Here is a 21,992-nt window from a genome sequence, read left to right on the forward strand (position 1 = left end):
TGATGCAAAAATATTCAAATCAGTCTTGATCCTGCTCCTCATGGGAACAGTCCAGCCCGGACTGCCCAGCAGAGTCCTTGCTCACTGTGCCACTGGATTCAAGCTAGCTTGGCTGAGGAGGAGTGTTACCCCAAAACAGGTCCAGGATGCTTGTTTCTGGTCCAGGGAGGACCCCGCTTGGCAGTTCGAGTTGGACTGTTCCCATTAGGCTGGGTTCAAACTGGGGTGGGGTAGTGAGCAAAAGAGCAATGGATTTAACCCAGATCTCTTGACTGAGGGTGAAAGTTCGATTTATTCAGCATTCCGTTCATCATTTGTTGTTGCAGCACTTTTCGCCTTAAATGTGAGGATGGGTGTGCCCAGACGTGGGTCCCTTGCTCGTTGTGCCACTGGATTCAAGCTTGCTCGCCCAATGAGAGGTGTTACACCAAAACCAGTTCCAGGATGCTTGTTTCCGATCCAGGGAGGACCCCGCTTGGCAGTTCGGGTTGGACTGTTCCCATGAGGAGCTGGGTCAAGACTGATTTGCTTATGGCTGGGTCCAAACTTGTGTGGCGTAGTGAGCAAAAGAACAATGGATTTAACCCAGATCTCTGGACTGGGGGTGAATGTTTGATTCATTCAGCATTCTGTCTATCAGTTGTTGCCACAGCACTTTTAGAAAGTTGGCATTTTCTTACTTTAACTATTCTGTGTCTCTGCCTGTCTGCTGAGTACACCTTTTGGGTTAGGATGACAGTTGGGCTGTTTGTGCATTCACTCTAGACTGTCACACAAAGGGAGGTGAGGTGTGCTCTGCATATCCTGATAATCCACAAAAGTTTGCCCCCTCTCCAATTATTTTACATTAGAGACCAAATACACTCTTATTTTAATTCGGTCCAGTATATTTATTTATACTTTTTAATTATATTCTTTTGTACAAACACAATTTCGAATGGCAGAAAAAGAATACACCATACAAACAATTACTGACAAAACTCATTAAATAAACAATTAGCACCAAAACATATCAACGAACAATGAATAAACACAATACATCCAACATTCAATATACATTGCAGTGCAAGTTTTTGCAATATACGAGATCAAATCAATGGTCAAACTTCATGACATTAGCAGAAGTTACTACATTTAAATCAGGAATAGAGAAATATATCACACTTCTCCTGAAACACTCTAGTTGTTTACAATTTGCTCTTGCTGTAATAACCAGCCGACGCGTTTCAAGTTTAGACCATCAGTGTCCAAACCATCTTCAGGGCTTTGTATTATTCTGTTGGGATGCAGAAAAGCGTAATTTTAATATCACCTAGTCGCCTCTATTTATACAACGTACTCCACCGTTTGGATAAAAACAACTGTACCTGTGTGAAGCTATGTAGATTAACTTTTCTCACTAGGCACGACTCTTTTCCTCAGCTCTATATTCAACGTGCAACAGTCTGTGGAACAAACAACATGTTGCCTAGCTTTACTCATTGTGATACTACGAGTTTAAGGCCACCTATTCCTCATTACAACAATTGTTTTTCATACCTTAGACTGCGCTATCTTGCGTATCACCGGGGGGCGGGGAATTATCTGGTTCGTTCTTCTTGAAGTCCTAATTAAATGACATATGACCTGTTTTTAGATGAACATTGACTGTCAACTGTGACAATTAAGTACGTGTTTTTTCTTTTTTTTCCCTTTTTTTTCCCCCGTACCTTAAAATCATGTACTGATGGCAGTCAAGGGCTTTTGTTTTCTTTTTTTCTTTTTCTTTTAGTCCTCCACGTCTACCTGTTTATATAACATGCTTGTGAGTCACATCGTTCATAAGTCTTTGCATATTTATAGCTACATTGGCGGCCTGCCTACAGAAACAGGTCTACATACCTGAATCTTTGGTAGCGCAAGGCGTCGCCCCTCGCCTCCTGTCTACGGCCCCGTCCGGGGCTGTAGAAAAACGACCTCGCCTCCTGATTACTGCTTGGCGGGTTGTGCTTCGGATAACAAATATCTCTTTTCTGTTTCAGGAAAAATGAGGCGCGTTATTAAACGCATCGCGTTCAGCGCTGGTCGAAAAATGTAATTTGGCACTAGCGCGTCAGTTGCATTACCTGCATACGCAGTGCGCTCGTTTTCTGTTGTGCTCCTCAGTTGCTACTGGCTCGAGTGTGTAGCTGGCGGCCATATTGTCTAGCTATAAAACGACCTACTCGTGAAGTCATTGCATTATGGGAATTGTAGTGTATTTGGAATTTGGAAAATGTGAATCAAAAGACATGGGTGACAAGTTGGTTTTTTGGGGATGCTTATGTTGTTTAAACAGATTAGACCAGTGATGTCATTAATTCTCAAACGGAATATATATTTTTACTCCAGAATTTTTGCTATAGACTTTGCGGAAATACCCAAGCAGTGTGATGGAAAGTCTCAAATTCTTGACAATTCAGTCATATTATTTAATCCAGTCATAGTGCAATTAAATTTAAGAATAAGGTATGCTTCTTTCTCGAGTAGCATCCTTTCAACGTCCGCAGGGCGTTGTACATTGCTCATTGTGTGAAGGACAGACCACCTGAAGTCAGTTTCGCTATGTGACATCTCAATGAAATGTTCAACCATAGGTGCTGTGAGTATTTTCTTTTTAATTCTCGACCTGTGTTGTCCTATTCGGAGGTTGACCTGCTGATTTGTTTTGCCTATGTAAATTTTTGGGCATATCCTGATGGCCCATCACCAAGCTGATGGGTCTTCCTGAGCTGGAGTGGTAGGAGGAGTTGACACTGACAATTGAATAGGGCTATGCCTGTCCTCACACAAAGCTGTCTCCACCCCTCGGTAGTGTATCTGGAGCCAGGGCAGGGAAAGACAGAGCCTTGTGCACTACAAAGACTGTCCGTTGAAGTTTGCCTACTTCAAAGATTAGAATGGGTATAAGTACTGGACCTGTGATCCCATAACTTCAGAACACTTCTTGACTAAGGACATTCTGCCAGGAAGAGCTAGATAAGCTGTCAGGAGAGAATGTCACTAAACTGTGTTGGCCTACTGCTTGCTCCTTCTGTCCTGGGAGTGGAAGGATTGGACTTTGCTTTCTGTAGACTTCTTCCAAGGTTCTCCAAGGGCTTGAGTTGAGCTTGCCTCCTGTTAAGAAGTTTTAGGGCCATCAAAGACTTCACCTACCAGCACCTGGACTATTCTGCTGAGAGTCCTGTCTTGCCAAGTGGTGCCAAATCCAGTTCCTGGGCCCCTGGAACTGAATTCTGGTGATTTAAAAAATCGTTTCCAAGCGTCATTTGGAATTAGCGTAGCACCATGAAACCTCAACGCATCGCCACTGCCTGCACCAGAGCGAGGTTCCCGCTGTTTGCAACGTCCGCAGCTGACAACGCAAGAACCAGCTTTTTGTTGTAGCATCTGAAGAACTGCCGCCGCGTGAGTCTTGAGCACCACATCACTGAAGTCTGTGACGCATCGCTCCGACTCTGTCTCAGCGCCTGCTTCAACGCTGTGGAATCGACGCAGCGCGACTTGACTTTCGATGCATCATCAACGCATCGTCCTTGGGAACCATTTTCTTCATTGACACTTCAATGCAGTAAGGAACCAAGGCCGCGTGTCCGAAAAAGTTTCATCACCTCCCCTGCGACAGTGAGGAACCAACGCATCACCTTCCCTGCCCAGTAGTAAGAAACCAATGCCTCATCTCCCCTGTAGCAGTAAGAAACTGATTCATCACCTGCTTTGTTGGTGCCTCACTTCCTTTGCGCCTCACATAGTCTTTGTATTTTGAAGCATCTAAGGTACTTTGTCGTGATCAACCGCATCCATTGATTTTTAAGAACTGCATTTTATTTAATCTTTGAAAAATCATATCTTGACTTGTGTAGGTTGTATTTTTGTCATTTTGGTCTTGTTTGATTCAGATAAATATTGGCTATTTGTCTAAACTGGTGTGGAATGTTTTTGTAGTGTTTTCACTCTGTGTGTCTGTGTGTGTGTAATGTGTGTTTGTGTGTGTTTGTGCGTCTCTGTGTTTGTGTTTGTGTGTGTGAAAATTGCCTCTGATGTACCATGGGGATGAGCAGAGGTTATCTCAGCTGTGTGACTACCTTACCCTGCCTAGAATGAGGGTCCCTACTTGGACAGGGTGCAAACCACTGCCAACTAGATACCCCATTTCTAATAGTAGTGCCAAAGCTTTAGGAGGGATGATAACTCAGGTCAACAATGGGGAAGAATTTACCATTGCTTTTGCTTCCAGAGCACTAGAAAGAGCAGAATGCAACTATACAGTCACAGATACAGAGGCTTTGGCAGTATTCTGGGCCATTAACACATTCTGAAACATTCTGTGGGGTGAACCATTTACTATACACATTGAACTTATTCACAGCACTTGACTTGAATACCCATACCATATTCCCCTTCATGGGATTTTTTAAAAGAAAGATCTAGATGTGATTTTGGCTAGAATATGCAAGTGGGTAATCAACTTATAAGAGTACACCTTTGGGGTTCAGTATCTTCCAAATGTAGCAACAATGACAGCGTATTGTCTTTCCAGGTTGGTATTACAAGGAGATACTAAGAAGATCAATGAAGGATAAGGTGTTTCTAAAACGCACAACAATATTAAGACAAGGTTGGGCATGTACGTCTGAACTAAATTTAAGTTTTGGTTGATCGGAGAAGATCTGTCTAAAAAGAATGGCTTGCTCTTCTATGGTACAAGACTAATTCCACTAATTTGACCACCTATTTTGAGAAAATGTTTTTGAACTAAATCATGAGGGCTATCTTGGAATAGTTCAATTGAAATGCCATCTTAGAGCAGACTTTTAGTGGCCAGGTTTAGATGTTGAGAAAGCAGTGAGAGTTTTTCATGGATGTGCCAGGAGCAAATAAGGTTTTGAAGACATTTATTCCGCCTATGTGTAGTAGAAAGTTGCTAGGAGTGCCTTGAGAAGAAGTTGCATTAAATCTAGTGGGCCTTTACCGGGTGAAGTGATGTTCCCATATATTTTTGTAGCTATTGATTATTTTCAAGATGACTTAATGTAAAGTTGGTATGGGTCTTCAACTCAAGTGCTGTGAATACATTCTTGTCTGATTTGGTCTGGTCTGTGGGGAAAGGTGTCCTAAGTCCATTCTTACCAACAATGAACTGCAGTTCTGTTCAGAAGAATTGGAAGACTTTCTAAATTCTTTAGGAATTGTACATAACAAAATGTCTCTTTACTATCGCAAATGTAATGAGATGGTAGAGAGGTTTAATAGAACTTTAAAAGAAGGTATACCTATTAGAACAATGTCTAATATGGACTGAAAAGAAGCAGGGGCATAATGGATAGCTTGTCTGTGCTGTAATGTGTGTGTCTCTCTAAAGCAGTAATCAGCATCGTCTGAGCTGACACCGTATAGATCCAGCACTGAAGAGAAACAAATAGTTAATTTCTATTTCTCCCAGGCAGAGTCTGCAAGGCCCATTTCGATAGTGGGAGTGGGCCACCCTTCGCAGAGTGTAAGGGTGAGAGGTAAAGAGGTAGCACTAGATTCACTAGGGTCGTAATGTAGGTCTCTTCAACTCCAGTGCAAGGGGGCCCCAACACTTCAGGAGCACCCCCAAACCTTCTGGGAAAGATTCCTCCCCAAACCCAGTGAATATCTATGAAGTATAGGATACTCACCGGTCCCACTACACGTTCTGCAGGGGTGCTCCATCATTTTACATTACATCCCAAGAAAGAAGAGTTGGTCGATAGGATCACAAGAACAGTTTGAGAGACAGAAAACCACAACGTAAGCCTGGATTGTAGTGGGAAATTTAGTATGCATCAAAACTCCTATATGACATGAGAGATTCTCAAAATTCACTAAACTGTACAAGGCGGTCAAACTGTTGAAATAAGCCAAAAAAGTAGATGATGGGTGAATTTGCAATCTTAGCAGAGTTTCACAATGTACTGATCATGTGTCTTTGGATAAGGAGACTCTTAAAAAGAAGACTAAGACAAGCAGTAAACATAATCCTAGGAGTATGATCGAAGAAAAAGATTTAAAAAGAAAAGCGTGCCATGTAGACCTAGTTATCTCAAGGATTTTGTGTAACATTTAATTTTTCTCTGCTCCTGTTACAATCAAACTGCTTTTTATCACTACAAATGTGTAGATAGCCTGTTTAATGTAAGTTAGCTCTATTGCAATTTCCTGTAAGAAAACAGATAAATCATTATGTGTTATCTCTTTCATTATAAGTTTAAAGTGGAAAGATGCCTGGTATCCTACGACAGCATTGATGTTAAACATTAAGTTCAGCATCTGTTTTGTGTATTTCATTCTGAAACACAGTAGCTGAGCAAAGGGTTGATGATCCAAATTACGTCAGTTCAACTGAGACGAACCGTAGCTGAGGTTCACTGTAATTAACCTCCTATTTTGAACTCACACCAGGCTTCATTTCTTACTTCATTATATCCACTTAACTTAATTGTTCGATTTATTAGCAACGTCTCCATCATTGATTGAGCTGTTAGTCTAAGCCCTAAGCACTACCACCCCAAAGATGGTGTTACCCACGCCCCTGTACTGATGTAAAGCCTTCCAGTACTGTTGGATCATTATACAGTTAGTCAAATTTGGGGTAACATTTATACTGAATGTAGAAGTTTGATTGAGATAGATCTGGTAGAGTGACCTAATGAAGGGTCTTACCTGTATAGACGTGGTGTTAGCTTGCAGCTTGACAATGGCATTCTCTGCAGACTTCAGTTTCCACTCATACTCCGACACTGTCTGGAGAAGCTCACTCTGCAAAAAAAAAGCAAAGGTGTAAACTGATGGATGTACTTGTTTTTTATTTTAGAATTGCCTAAACTCGCTGTAGGAATTGCAGGACATGAGAAACTGTAATGACACTGGGAGTGGGAGGGGAGGGACCGTTAACTTTTGGGATCTACCTATATCCACATGACCCACTAGGACCTGCAGGGCCCTGGCAAACTGCAAATCTACTGAGAAGGTTGCAACCACTTCAGAATATAATGGCATTTAATACTACAATTATCTATGTCAATTCCTACCTACTACTTGAACAGTTAAGCGAACAATGCAAAGATATTCCATCAGGTGAGATTTTCTCTATAAGGAAAATACTAGGAAATGGGAAAAAGTGAAACCACCGCACAAGAAATGTCTTTAAAGTGAATAAACCAGTTTTCATAGATCGTTGTCACTTGACTTGTTCACAATCCATGTACTGATTGTGAAATTAAGAGAGCACTTCTGTGTTTCTTTCATCAAAATAACACAAGCGTATGTTTTTCACAAATATATTGACAATATTCACAAATATATTTAGAAAAATCATAAGTTTGTTATGATATGGTAGTTTGTATTGTGCTAATATACCAAAATGGATGAAAAGGTCTAGAGCGTGTGGTAACACAAGAAGACTACAAAAGAGTGGATACTAGAGTGATAGTTGGCCGAGATATTCCCATCAAACCACCCTAATTTGGCGGAGTTTCATCATCTCGGACTTTCTTTATTAAATGTGCTCTTGTCTGAGTCGCTAATTTTAATATTCTTTCACCACAGCACTGCACAGACACTTTCATCACCACTCTATGAGTGTAAGTTTGGCACGAGTGTAAGATCCACATCCACTCCCGCACCATCAGCTGATGGTTTGGGCGGTAGAGTCGGGTGTTACTACAAATATCCCATATGATGAAACATCCATTTTGGTATATTAGTATTGTTGTTGGAGATGGGATGATAGGTCTTTAAATATATCTCCTCTGACCCTTCTTAAATTCTTTAGTTCCTAGTTTGTATTGTGCAACATGTACTGCACTTGGACACTCGTGTCCCACTATCTGTACTTCTGTGGAATGCCCACGTGATTTATTTTAACTTTTGCTTTATACAGAAACCATTTTTTAAACTTTTGTTCTCCTCAGAAAAAAGATTGTCCTTTATGAAGAAAGCCTGTACCCAATTTGCCTCATGACGTTCTTTGCTGCTTTGGGAAGGTAACTATTCATGCTAGGATAATAATATTAAGAGGAATAGGTAATTTCTAAGCACTGCAAATACCAAGTGTTATTACACAATGTATTGCTACTTAATTGACCATCCTGATAAAGATGAACTGATGTTGTTAGGATTCAAACTCATGTTCAGCAAATGTGAGCGGAACATCATTTAATATTTGACTCAATGAACTTTGTTGATGATTGGACCATCTCCCCAAGCTGTCGTGCTACTCATCTTTTCACAGTAGTAACTTTCCGGGGTTAGAAAGGACGTTTGTGAGTATCCCTAAATTCATGAGCTCATGGCCATGGGTGGTCACCAAATTTTTGCTTTGCAACCGTCATAGGAATGCACCTGTTTTCTGCCCCAGTGAATAATTCACTCCAAAATACAAACTACACAACCAGTATATTATCCGGAATTGTAAATCCAATATGTCAGCAAAAATGTCCACTATCCCGATTTTGTGACATACGGTCGGGATATTTCCCCTGCAGATTTATTTTTGTGTTTGCAAGTCCTAGCTGTATGTGCATAAACTTTGTGAATCAGGTTCATAATGATGATAGATCAAAACTTTCCCAACAACATAACAAATACGTTAGCAAATTTACTTTTCGCCATTTGTCATTTCAGTTATAGAGACCAAAGGTTAAAGCCTACTCACAGCTGCAGCATTGTGTTAATGACCTTTTAAAAATAAACAGAAGGCAGGACAAGCTGTAATGAATTGAAAGTAGGTCAATGATATGGAAGCACAGGAGAACCACAACAGCAATTAACAAAATGCCGACTCATCAGGAGCGAATCAGGTAAAAGAAAATTGCTATATTTAGGAAAGTGATACTAAGGATACTCGGACACATGCATTCGTGGTAAAATACAGTCAACCATCGTTTGCTCTCATGTTAGATGTAGTGCACCATCGAGCTCAAATTGATTTGCCAACACACACACACCCAACTTTTAGCCAGTGATTGCTGTGAATGTAAACTGGAAATGTGTTAGAAACACCTGCAAAAACATATTTTAAAACCTTTCATTAATCCAGCCCTCTCTAGAAGAGGGTTATAACAAAAGTTCACCCATTCTAATTAACAGATGAAATGAATGAAAGTGTGCCTGCTCTATGGCGAATCCGACAGGTAATATATTGGCCGGGAAGCGTTTTTTGAAATTTGCGTGGCATAATACCCGACTGAATTGCAATGACCAAATAGTGGGGAGAAAGAATATAAGAGTGACGATAGAGTCAGCAAATGGGAAGCCTATGGGTGGCCTGAAGACTACATATTGAATACAACAGTTTCTTTGAGACAGCACATGCGCTGTCTAGCCAAGACCTGGAAAGACTAGATCAGCTGACGTAAATCATGTCAATTAGAGTGCATACAAATCCAAGTCTTTAAAGCTTTCCGAACTTCAATAAAATCAAACACAATTATAGGGCAATAGGAAGTGCTTTCCATTGTGAGGCGACAAATGCAAAACAACAGTTGATGGACAGAATGCAGAACAATGTCATACATTCACCCCAGTACAGAGATCTGGGCCTAAATCCATCGTTTTTTTGCACTCCACCCCAGTTCAGACATGGCCATATGCAAATCAGCCTTGACACTGTGCCTCATGGGAACAGTCCAGCCTGAACTGCCAAGCCATGTCTTTCCTGGACCGGAATCCAGCATCCTTGGACCGGTTTCTGGCTATCAGCCGTCTCCAGTCAGGATAGCTTGACTCCAGTGGTGTGGAGAGCATGGGACTCACGTCTGAGCATACCCATCCCACTCGGGGTGGCAAATGCAAAACAACAGTTGATGGACAGAATGCAGAACAATGTCATAGATTCACCCCAGTACAGAGATCTGGGCCTAAATCCATCGTTTTTTTGTACTCCACACCACCCCAGTTCAGCTCCATTGTGAGGCAGCAGCCACGGAGAAGGCCACCAAGAACAGCCGTTTACCTTGGGGAACCTCAAAAAGATCAGTTCCTCTAGGTCTTAACTTACTCAACGCCCACTCATTCCTTCACCCATTCTATGTCCTCCGTTTGGTACGTCTAGCACGTGCTCCGCGTTTACCTTGCATTGTGTGCTTAACTCTGTTTACCCTCTTCAACTGGTACTTGATTTACATGTACTCAGATGTTTCTATGTCTGTTCACCCTTTTCAAACGCGCTACCACCACCTGAATGACTTTCATATCGACCTTGCGTGCTGTGCGTGTACTCTGTGCTGTGTGGCAGTCGTGTACGTGCGCTTTGTGCTCAACATGTTTTCTGTGCAATATACTACTACCTTGTGTTTCGTGGCCTGCCTTGTTCTGTGCTGTACATCTACCACCCTCTTACCTGTATTTTACATGTACCCTTTCTACCCCGCGCTTTGTGTACACTAAGCTCTAAGTATGTATTGCCACAACAGGGCCCTAATGTGAACTCTGCTGTGCACATATTTTACAACATATTGCCATGTGCTCCATGTGTGGTGTATATTCTTTGTTCCACGCTTACTCTGTGCTATACACAAAAGGAAACGCTGCTCAACTTACACCACGTTTCCCGGGTTTTACATGTATTTGTGCTCACTGCAGGGGACTGTGTTCAACCTCATGGTCACAGGTCCAAATCCCGGTAAATTCACTCAGCCTTTCATCCTTTCTGAGGACGAGAAAATTAGCACTATTGAGTTGGGTAACCAATAGACGTCTGTTATTCAGCGCCAAGATGCCCCTTTGTGGGTGAAAGTGCACTTTATAAATACACGTTATGTTACTATGATGAACTGCCCCCACCTAACAATAAAAACTATAACAAAAAAGCATTAGAACAGGCAGGGTAAAATTGACAGCATTGCATAAACAAAAAAACTAGAACACATTTTTGGTGTTAATTCTGGTTTTTATTAGGGTACTTCAGTTGTATATAATATTTTCTAGGTTATATATAAGGTAACAAAAATGGTTATAACACTTTATTATAACTTTTAAACATGCTGCACAACATTCACAATGCTCTACAACACATATAAAAAACGTTCACAAAGCCAATAGCTCTGTCTAAACTCTTTAAGGCCCCAAAGGCGAGACCTATTGGCGATGCCAATGCTTGTTAACTGGAAGTCATTGTACGGAGGCTAGAGCTGGGGAAATGTGATCCCATGCCAGCCTGGTGGAAAGGTTTGCACCAGCTTAAGCTTATGCATTGCACATCTTGGAAGATCCAAGTGAAAGACACTCTAATAATCTAAATGGGCAGAGATAAAAGCATTTAAAATTTGAACCCTATTAAAAAAAATGTAAGTGCAGAAAACGTGGAAGAGTACTTAGTTGAAAAAAGCAGAAACTGGCCATAAAGATAATCTGGCATATAATGGAAAGGGTGTAATCAAATTTGATGCCCAGATTTTTCACACACGAGAGAGCTAGGTTTAGACCACAAGAAAGATGGCAAAAACTGCAGTTCCCTGAAAAATGAAGGATAGACAAGCAGCAGAATCTCCACATTGTTGACATTCAACTTTAGGTGGTATAAGCGCTTCCAATTTGTGACATTGGTAAGGCCTTTGTGCAAATCAGAGATGCAGCTGATGTGTCTAATGTGATTTTTATAATAATGTGTGTGTCATCTGCCTATAAAAAGGGTAGGGTGACTTGATGACATAGGCCATCATATGAAGATTAAAGAGTAGTGAAAACAAGATGGAACCCTGATGGATCCCATGTTTAAGCGATGTAACAAAGAAGATATGGGCAGATATAACAATCACTTGAGATCTATTTGATGAGAAGTCTTTAAACTAAAAAAAAGAGCAGATCCATGACACCAAGATCAGCTTGGATAACAAAATCTAGTGGACTGTAGTGTTAAAAGCTGCAGACAAATCAAGAAAAATCAGAGCAGCTGGAAAACTTTAATCAGCACAGCAGCGCAAATCATCCAGTTTGGCAACTGTAATCATTCCTATTGAGCATCAGGTGAAAAAGGTTATTGCAGCTTGCATGATCTTTGGTAGAAAGACTGCCTTTTCTAAAAGCTTGGCACAGTGGGGAAGTTGAGAAATGGTCTGACAGTTTGACAATGTTTCAGGGCCTAAAAAAAACTTTTTCAAAAGTGGAGTTACTTAAGAAACGTTTTAATTGCTTGAAATTTGTCTCGATGACTAAGAGGTGTTGAATGAATGAAATGAATGAAAATAGGACTTATAAAGCGCACATACACCTACGGTTTCTTGGCGCTGATGTGGGAAGGCTGGCCAGTGCAGATGGGGTGGGCTAATTAAAGGCTGATGAAAAGAGACAAGTTTTTAAAGATTTTCTGAACTGAGCATAGGATGGGAGGAGACGGAGTGCAGGGGGAAGAGAATTCCAAAAGAGAGGGGCTTGAGTGGAAAACCGCAGACCACCGTGTTTTTTACGCTTGGAAAGACCGGGAGTGAGAAGATTGTGACTAGAAGAGCGAAGGTCACGCTGAGGAACATAACGGTGTAAAAGGGAAGAAATAAAGGATGGTCCCTGGGAGGAAAGAGCTTTGTGGATCAGGCAGCCGAGTTTGAAGAGGCTACGCTGTGCAACTGGGAGCCAATGAAGATTCTTTAAAAGGGGCTTGGTGTGAGTGAATTTTGGTAGACTGTAGGCCAGCCTGGCTGCCTGATTCTGAATAAGCTGAAGGCGTTTGGATTGATATGCTGGTATGCCCAAATATAGGGCATTCGCATAATCAATAAGTGAAATCACGAGTCCTAGAATGACCTGTATAAGAGCCTCGTGAGAGAGGAGTCTGCTGATTTTGCGGATACGACGTAGATGATAAAAACAAATGGATATGACCTAGTTAATTTGTGCCCTCATAGAGAGATCCTTGCAGATGGTAATACCAAGGCTCTTTACGGAGTCAACAGGGGAAGGAGGAGAACCAAGTGAGGGTGGCCAAAAGGTGGAATTCCAGGGGTTGCCTAGGGGACCGGTAAGAACTAGCTCCGTTTTGTCAGGATTGAGTTTGAGATGATTCAAACTCATCCAGGAGCTGATGAAGTTCATGACAGATGAACATTTTGGACAGAGGAAGGGGAAGGGTCAATACTAAAAATAAGCTGCAGGTCGTCCGCATAGTTGAAAATAGTGATAGATTTATGTTTAAGCTCTGAGATAAGTGGATGGATATTAAAGATTAAAGAGGAGTGGTGAGAGTGAGGAGCCCTGCGGGACTCCACAGGCGAGGTGTTTTCCCGCAGAGGAAAAAGGAGGGAGGGACACTGCCTGAGTGCGATCCTGAAGAAAGGAAGTGATCCACTTCAGTGGCAGCCCCTGGATGCCGGCGTGCTCGACACGTTCAAGTAGAATGTTATTGTCTTATGGATGTTCCTGGCTTGGATACGTTCTAATAGCAAAGGACCTTGATGCAGTTTGGCTAGGTAGGTATCTGCAGAAGACAAGGCCCGGGCGGAGTTCATTGAGTTTTACTCTGTGGAACTCTGCTGGGTGCCAGTGGCAGAGTCTGTTAAGTCGTGCTGCTCACACTAATTTTCAGCACCTGGAGTTCGTACTGTGCTGCAAAATAAGCACAAATGTCACTACTTGTCGCGCCTGAGGGCGCTGCTGCTTGCTGCCGCTTGAAAGGCAGCTTCCTCAACACGAGCGGTAGATTTCTCAATGTGAGCGGTCACACGTGCCGCGAATGCCCATTTTGACAAATCTCGCAGGAAGGAAGTGTAGTATGTGTGTTTTTTCTTGCAAGCACTCGCCAACTTAATGTTGGCGAGCCGCTCGAGAGAATAAACTCTGCGTCACTTCGGCGAGCTTTTCAGAACTCCGCGTAGATTGGGCAAAACTTTTCAAACACTGCGGAATTCTTCAACACCCCCCCAGCCCCCACAGGTGACCCAGAGGGCCTACTTTTATTTCCCCGAGGAGTAAAATCGTCTGTACCATGTGAAGGAAAAGGGTTGAGAAAGCTAGTCGGTTGTCAGAAAAGAAGTCCCAAGTAGGTGAAGTCAAGTTGTCTCTATGCAGCACCAATGCCAAAATGACAGAGGAGATTTTCCCTCAAATAATTCTGTAACCTGTTTGCATTTTTCAACAGTGGTGGACAGATCTGTTTTAGAGGGTTCTTAAGTTTGCTTATCATAGAAAACATGGCAGTAGCCATTTTTGACGCCGAAGGCAGGCACAGCAATTATAATTGAACCGTAGTTCAGAATGTTCCTTTTGTTTTTCTATAATGGAGCACAATCACAAACATAGATAAGAGCCTGTTTCAATACCAAGACCGTGGGAAAACCAACCAGTTTGTGATCTGGCTTTTTTAAAGGTCTTCTTCCTTAAAAGAGAGATTAAATCAAGAGCAACAGAAATCTGAGAATTATACTTCTTCAACAGAGGCTGGAGATAAGTCTCTTTGAGATAGTTGTGTGACATTATCAGGGAGCTACACAGTCCACTGGGACCTTCTCCCACTTATGATGAACTAAATATACTGGTGGATTAAAGCATTTGTTTTAGGAAGAAACTATTTACAAGGGAAAGGTACACAAAAATGGTGAGAACACTGAAAGGACGAATGATCTAGCAAAAAGGGGTTATAAAGAGACTCTATCTAACGTGTGATACTTAGCGTGGGTGGGGACAAACGTACACAGAGTTAAGTTAAAAAAGAGAAAAAGGTCAGTAAATCTATCATGGCTTGTCTTCAAATGATAACTAAAATGAAGATTAAAATCTTCCAGAACCCGGTAATTGGCTGAGATAAGGTGGTGGCTACCAAGCTGTAAAACTCCATGCCACCCTAACGAGGATGGTACACTACAAGTGCATTTCAAAGTGCACTAGAAAAATCAATAATCCTAACTAACAAGGTTTCTAGGGTAGGGAGGGAGCCTAAAACCATTCTGAGGCAAATGAGAACATTTTTAACAATGAAAAGTCCTTCTCCCCGTTTGTATGACAGGAAGAGAAAAAATAATAACGATTAGAAGTAAGATCATTTATATTAGCTCCACAGTTATCCAAGGAATAAGTCATTGAGGTAGAGGTACCGCTGTACAATTTCGCCCAGCCATGTGCACGATAACTTTGTTCGATCATGTCTGGCAGGTTACATCCCGTAGTATAGGAATACGACCTGCCAAACTGATTGAAGGGAGTCATCATGCTCACGGCCAGGTATTGTACCTCTGTCAATGACTGACTACAGAATACCACGGATGTAATTTGTAAGGTTTTGGTCCCTTCTGCTATTAGAGTGGAATTTGAAAACTGGAAAGTTCAACTTGTTTTTATAAACTATCGTGAAGCAAGTAATCTCGTATTCATGTAACTAATAAAATAATGGGGGGGGGGGGAGGACTCAACCTGAAATTACTTTCCTACACCATGACTGACTTTATAAAATTGTAAGCACCGTTCCCCGCGCTACAGAACTTTACTGCTCCTGCCTACGCTTGTGATATACAAATAGGCATATTCAAAGTGTGAACCAGCGACAGAGAGAGGAAAATGCTGTGCTGCTGCTTTTCAGTCTGACTGACTACAACTGCAGCCAAAAGCAAACTGAATATCTCACAAAGACCAGAGCAGGAGTGCTATTACAGTAGTCATTCTATTAAACAAGCCTGTCATGTAAGATTGCCTACAGCTTTGCATCCATACTCCATTCAGAACATTGACAACAATTTTAGAAGACGTGGGCAGGGCGAGGAAGATCACAACTTGTCATAATGGTAAGCGCGCCCCATTATATGCTAGATCGACTTCACTGTCTGAACAGTGAGCAGAGATTTTGCCTGCCTGCACTGAGTGACAATGAGCTCCAGCCGCCTAAATAACCAATACAGAGCTTTTGAGACCTCTCTGTATTGTACATTAGTGGTGTGCATAATTGTGCAGCCTTACAGCTTTGTGTATTTTTTTTTAAACTATTGGGCTATGCTAAAGTTATAGCTCCTGCAGTTTAAAAACAATATTTGCAGATGACTCAGGTAAATTGGAGTGTGGGAGACTAGCATTGTTAGACCTGTCAGGCTTAGGGTGGTTTTCTGATTATCTGGATGCAGGACCGCACATTGCAGCTTCTCTCAAGCAGCTATGCTAGCACCGACGAAGCATCTCGACTCAGCGCGACACAACTCGATTTAAATCGTCGCAGCTCTGACGGCTTAATCTGCATCAAAGCAGTGTGATGCCTTTAAAATAATGTCTGCACCGCAGCTCCTGATTGGTGGTCTCACCAGCACCAACACAGCACATCACATCTAGATGCAAGACCTCGCACAGAAAACTCCTGTTGATGGCTCCTCGTGCCATGTCGTGCAGGCCAACGCAAGGACTTCGCATCAAGGAAACAAGTTACCTTTACAGCGGACTGAAATTAGTCTTGTATCCAGCCCGCGCTCCATTGTGGTTGGCCTGACTTTCTGACTTGGAGTCGACTGTGACTAGATAACTGTAATTGGTAATTGGTGCTTCTTGCTAGTTTTCTTCAAAACTGCATATCTATTTGGTTCTACTTTCTGATTTTTTTGTTGTTTTGGTCTTATGTATTTATTAAAATGTAATGTGTTTTTCTAAATTGGTATGGGTTTTTCAAGTGTTGCGTTTTGACTTTATTGCTGGTTGAAGTGTTGCATAAATACTTTACACAATGCCTCTATCTTAAGTCTGACTGCTTTGGCTGAAGCTCCCAGAGGGTTCTTCACAGGTTAATTTGGGGACTGCTTGTTTTTCACCCTGACAAGAATTGTGTTTTTTGCTTGAGTAGAGTTTCACCGCCCACCCCAACCAATAACCCAATTTCTCACAGGCATCACTTGGCAGGCATCCACCCCATCATCTGCTAGAAGCTCCTTAACTAACAGAGAGAATGGCTGGCTCCTGTCTGAGGTGGTATGATGGAGAAAAAAGGGATGGACTGGGTTTCAGCCCCCAGGTAAATGCCAGTTGTTGAGATTAATTCAAGCATTCCACCTATCACATTTTTATCTTCTCAGTACAACACCTTAAGGGTGACATATGCCCAAACGTGGGTCTGATGTTCTCTGTGCCACAGGACGCAAGCCATACCACACTGACAAGGCCTAATTCTAGGGTTGCTTGTGTTCCCGTTCAGAGTTGGCCCAGCTTGGCAATTCGAAATAGACTGTTCTAACTGGATCATGACTAAGGCTGTTTTGTATGTGGATGGATGATTCCACTTTGAGGGCAGCATGGTGGGCCAAGTAAACGATGGACTGTGGCTGAGATTAAGTCAAGCATTCTTCCCACCACTTTTCTGTTCTTTTAACAAACAGAATAAATACTCCCAGAAGACCCACATTATTCCCACCTTACCAGCCAAAACGTGCCCAGAAGATTTCGGCACAGGGCTGCCATACCCAACCTGCCCAGTCAAAGCCAGTCAACCATGGCCCCTCCCACTATCACCCCAAACGTCACCAGCCTCCTTCACTGCTGTGGCCGACATGTTCCATTAACACAGGAGGCTGCAGAGCCATAACTTTCCTTTTTAGGTCTCGCGCCTTGCATTGCAGTGCGCAGTACTGCACACGCAGCGCAAGACCTCTTGAAGAGGCTTCAGAAAGCTAACCACAAGCTTGTGCGTGTGGTTTTGCTTTCTCCAGCTGTTATTGGCTTTCGTGTGCTTTTTTAAATAAAAATACAGCACGCAATTGGGCAAAGGCAGGTGCATGTCCCGCCTCTGCAACGCCCATTCCCGTCGGTGGCTAGCACGCGCAGCGGCACACGTTCGCCTAGCTGCCGCGCTCTGTCCCCCCCGGCTCCTTTGTGGTGCGCGCGCACCACTGGTTACCGTCTGTACTCTACATGGCCGCCTGCATTCCTGAAATAACAGGAGCAAGTGGTATGGCTGCGTAAGTGAATACCCTGCTTTTTTTTAAAGTTGTTTACTGCTTGTTTGGCAGTGAAGAGGCCCCGACGTCTGCCACATTGTATCTGTTTTCGCATGTAAGGGCGAACGTAAAAGGGAAGGATACAATGTGCTCTCTGCCGGCACCGAACGAGCTCGCGCCAGCCTTCTGACAGGACCCGTGCAACAGGTGATCTTTCCGCGCTCGAGGGTGGCAGTGGAACGCACGTGTTGTTGTGTTTGTTAATACAAAATAAGCAGCTGAGCCGAACTGTAATGAAACCGATGTCGTTGAGATTCATGCAATTATATGTTGACTGACCATGCCCCATCCTCCCGACTTTTCACAGGCCAGTCACCCTTGGCTGCCGTGCTCACAGGCGAAGGGTCGTATGGCTGCTGTATTTTAAATGTAATACTCTAGTCACCAGACCATTGACCGTGGTACCACAAGTCGACAAGTCGTACCGAGCTCTGCTCGTTGGGTAAATAGGGTTTTCGTAAAACGTTTAAAGTCCATCAAGTTATTTTTTTCTCCTTTATTTGAGGAGAGGACTAGTGTCTGTGGCGCAAAGCTCGCAGTGTGTCCCAATTTTTTTTATCTTGCTGTGCCTCCATTTTGTCACGGTTTGGGGACGGACTCCTAGATCGGTGGATGGGGGCACCCTGCGGTGCGGAAGATCTGCTTTTTGCAGGTGCAGGAGGGGCCCTTGCAAGATCGCTTCTTGCGATCTCTGTGAACCGGACACATTCCTGTGGCCCCCTGGTCTTCGTGTCTCCTTGGAAGACTACTTTTCTACTCCTGGTTCTATGAAGCTTTCTCGGAGTTTGCCGTTCATGCATAGGTACTAGATAGAGCCAAAACTAGTCCCATTTCCCAAGGTTCAGATAAGCAGAAGAAATTATTCATGTACCTCGACTAATGACTATGCCAGCTATACAGTAATATTGAGGTAAATTGGATATTTGATTGCTAGGTTGTGGGGGAACGAGGACACAAACTTGATGCGAGTTGTGAAGGAGCTCCCACAAGATTTAGTCTTAGTTTAAGTACATTAAAACTGCTACTTCTGTTTTATTACATGCATCCTCCAATGACAGAAGTACATTTCACAACAACTTGGCTTCATTAGGAAAATCTGGGCTCAGTAAGCCCGAGGGTCAGCTGGAGGCAGGCACTACCAACCAAGAGGAAAATGAAGGAGCAGATGTTCATAGATTGAACTGGAGACAATATGCTTCACTCATCAGCGGGCATGCAGTTTTGTGCAGGAAGGGAAGTCTTTCCTCACCTTCAAATTTAGGCAATTTCTTTCTAAGAATAAATCAAGCAAGGAATTTTGAAATGCAAACCAGTCTGTTATTGGTGATGAGGGCTAGCTAATTCAAATAAAATTCGGCAGTACCCTGCTTCTAGAATGTCTGCAGTGTGATGAATTTCAAATCCTGGAAGCGTACTTCGTAGCTACAAAATATCACAGAGTTCCAATTAAAGCTAGTGCATGTAGCAACAGACGTCCAGAGCAAGACAAGTGAAGTAAATTGCAAAAACTAATTTTATTTCACACCCCACTAGGCGATGCCGAGATGGAGGCTACCGAGTTTCCCTTGTATTTCTACTGCATAGGTGAAAGGATATGGACAAGTCATCTTTACTAGCGTGATCAGCATCGAGTTTATATCCCAACATAAAGCACATACACCACCACATGGAAATTGACTGCTTCAGCAATTTTGGAATGTATCCTTGCGTCTGTATTAACCACCTGTATGGAGTGTGATCTGTTATAAATGAAAAATGTATGCTAAAAGCGAATGTTCTATGTTTTTCAATGACCACAGCATAGCATGTTGATCCCTTTCCCTTTTGATCTCACAGTGCTCCCTCAATAGCAAATATATACGAATGACAGACATTTGTTGGTTTTGTTAACCTTAATCAGCTGAAACAGAACTATGTATGTGCCAAGTTCTGAACCGGATGTATGTATTGTGAATTCTTCACCTGCCTAATGGCATGCATCGGCCAATTAGGAAACCTGGGTGGTTACCAGGAAGTTAACTTGGTTAAGGGTGCAACAATGCTCCACAGCCACTTTACAAATCTGTAGTACTCGTGAGGCAGAGGTAGATGCTCATTGAGGTCTTGGTCTAGGGCAGTCAGGATCGCTGGCAGTAGAGGCAACAATTGAACCCCACTAACATGCTGGCTGAAATTTACCACACATCTCTACTATGTCTAGCACATACTCGCCTTCAAATTCAGACTTGCATAGTGCATGGACTTGAGTGCATCAGGTGGTCCTCTGAACTGGAGCTTTAGACTACATTGTCATCCATTATAGTACACCACATAGCTGATACCAGATTAACAAGCTTCAGCAAGGTGGCAGGCACAGTTTTGAAAGTGGCTCTCTGCGATAGAGAATGCTGGCCTCTTATTCACACACTAAGATACGGTGATCTGCAAGTTTCCAAAAGTTAAATAAAAAGGTACTGAGGAACGAAGTCACTTATAACGTGAGGGCATCAGCTCATAGTTCTGGGTATGCCTCGGTATCAGTGACTGAGCTGAGTGCCTTGTAATCTTCTCTAATCCTGAGGTTTGGGTGAGTTGCTTTTGGGTTCATCTTTAGTACCAAAGCTACTGGACTTGAGCATTGGAGGGTTTAACCAACGCCAGGCTCAGTATTCCTGACACTTTAACCTTTACGTTAGCATTCGCCTTGTTTGACAACATGCAAAATTGGTTGCTGGTTGTTATGCTGTCACCCATACTTATGTAATGAACAGACTAGTTAGTGAACAGCAAGCAGGGAAGGCTTCTCCTTTCTTCATATCCAGGTGGATTCTCTCCTTTGAGTAGGTCAAACATGGCAAGTTAAAGAATAAGCAAGTCATCTATTGGTGGTGATGCCTAACAAATCCTAATACATTTCCAGGCTTCCCACTCTCTTATTTCAGTAGTGTGATCCTTTTCCAATCATGTACATACACAATATGGGGTATGCCCAAATCACCCTCATATACCTGAGCAAAAAAACATCAACGATGTAAATCCAAATAAAAACGGTATAGAGGGATCAATCAAAACATTTATTTTCATTCAGAGTACAATTAACTACCTTGATTATCCCAATTCTTATTTACAGCAAATTAATTTCCACTATTCCAACTTATATACGTGTCAAATGACGGGGCAAAGCACAATATAATCAAAACAAAAAAATACATATATAAACTTCATATATACAAAATATACACATTCATTACAAAGACATTTGAATCACACTGATATATGATACACTACATATATACAATATATACAACATATATAAAACATGCAAATATAATATACAGATGAATAGATAAGTAATTCCCCTACTGAGAACAAAACGATCAGAGTGTACACTCTTAATTCAGTGTAGTACACTATAAGGTAGTCCCTATTGCGCCTGAGGGATAACACCTCAAAAATGTTAATCGGGCGCTTTCCTTAATTCAAACAACTCAAAATGAGTTACGTCACGCCCGGCCGACCAGCGGCACAAAGGAATGACTTCAGATCACTGCAGCGTCCTCTACTACTCATCCCAGCATTCAAAGGATGGAATAAACATGACACGGCCCCCAGACTAAAACTAAAAAAAGATTAAATATGCAACTGTCGGCCAGAGGCAAAAAAATATGTAATAAAAATTATATAATAATAAATAATAATAAAGCATCTCACAACCCTGCACTCAATAAAATAGGTAAACGGCTGGAACCAATCATGTAAATGCACCCCCAAGAATGCATTAAAAAATCGGGGAGGCCTAATGCGTGACTTATCTTGGCAAATACGCATTTTAGTTGGTGTAACAACTGTGCTGCTTGTGCAAGTACGACGGATTCCAAATCCATTTCCATCAATAACAAGATGCATATTATGTGAAAATAATGTGTTGTGTGTGGTGATGTGCCCGTGTGGGCACGCCTTCATAGGCCAGACCACGCAAGCAGTTAAAATGTGTATTTGCCAACATAAGTCACGCATTAGGTGTAGGACGCCAGGCGCACCGTTGGTTCTTCATTACAGCGAATGTGGACACAGTGAAGA

At 42.3% G+C, this 21,992-nt stretch overlaps 1 protein-coding gene across 1 annotated transcript in view; it reads right to left on the minus strand.

The window, feature by feature from the left end:
* The window catches only part of TRIM16 (tripartite motif containing 16), a 146,116-nt gene that overhangs the window by 80,737 nt on the left and 43,387 nt on the right, over nucleotides 1-21,992 (minus strand). The window contains exon 2 of the mRNA XM_078654695.1: nucleotides 6,706-6,801. Coding sequence (XP_078510821.1) covers nucleotides 6,706-6,801 — 96 coding nt within the window. The remainder of the gene's footprint in view (nucleotides 1-6,705; nucleotides 6,802-21,992) is intronic.

Source organism: Lissotriton helveticus, chromosome 7, assembly GCF_964261635.1.
Source record: "Lissotriton helveticus chromosome 7, aLisHel1.1, whole genome shotgun sequence".
Taxonomy (NCBI): Eukaryota; Metazoa; Chordata; class Amphibia; order Caudata; family Salamandridae; genus Lissotriton; species Lissotriton helveticus.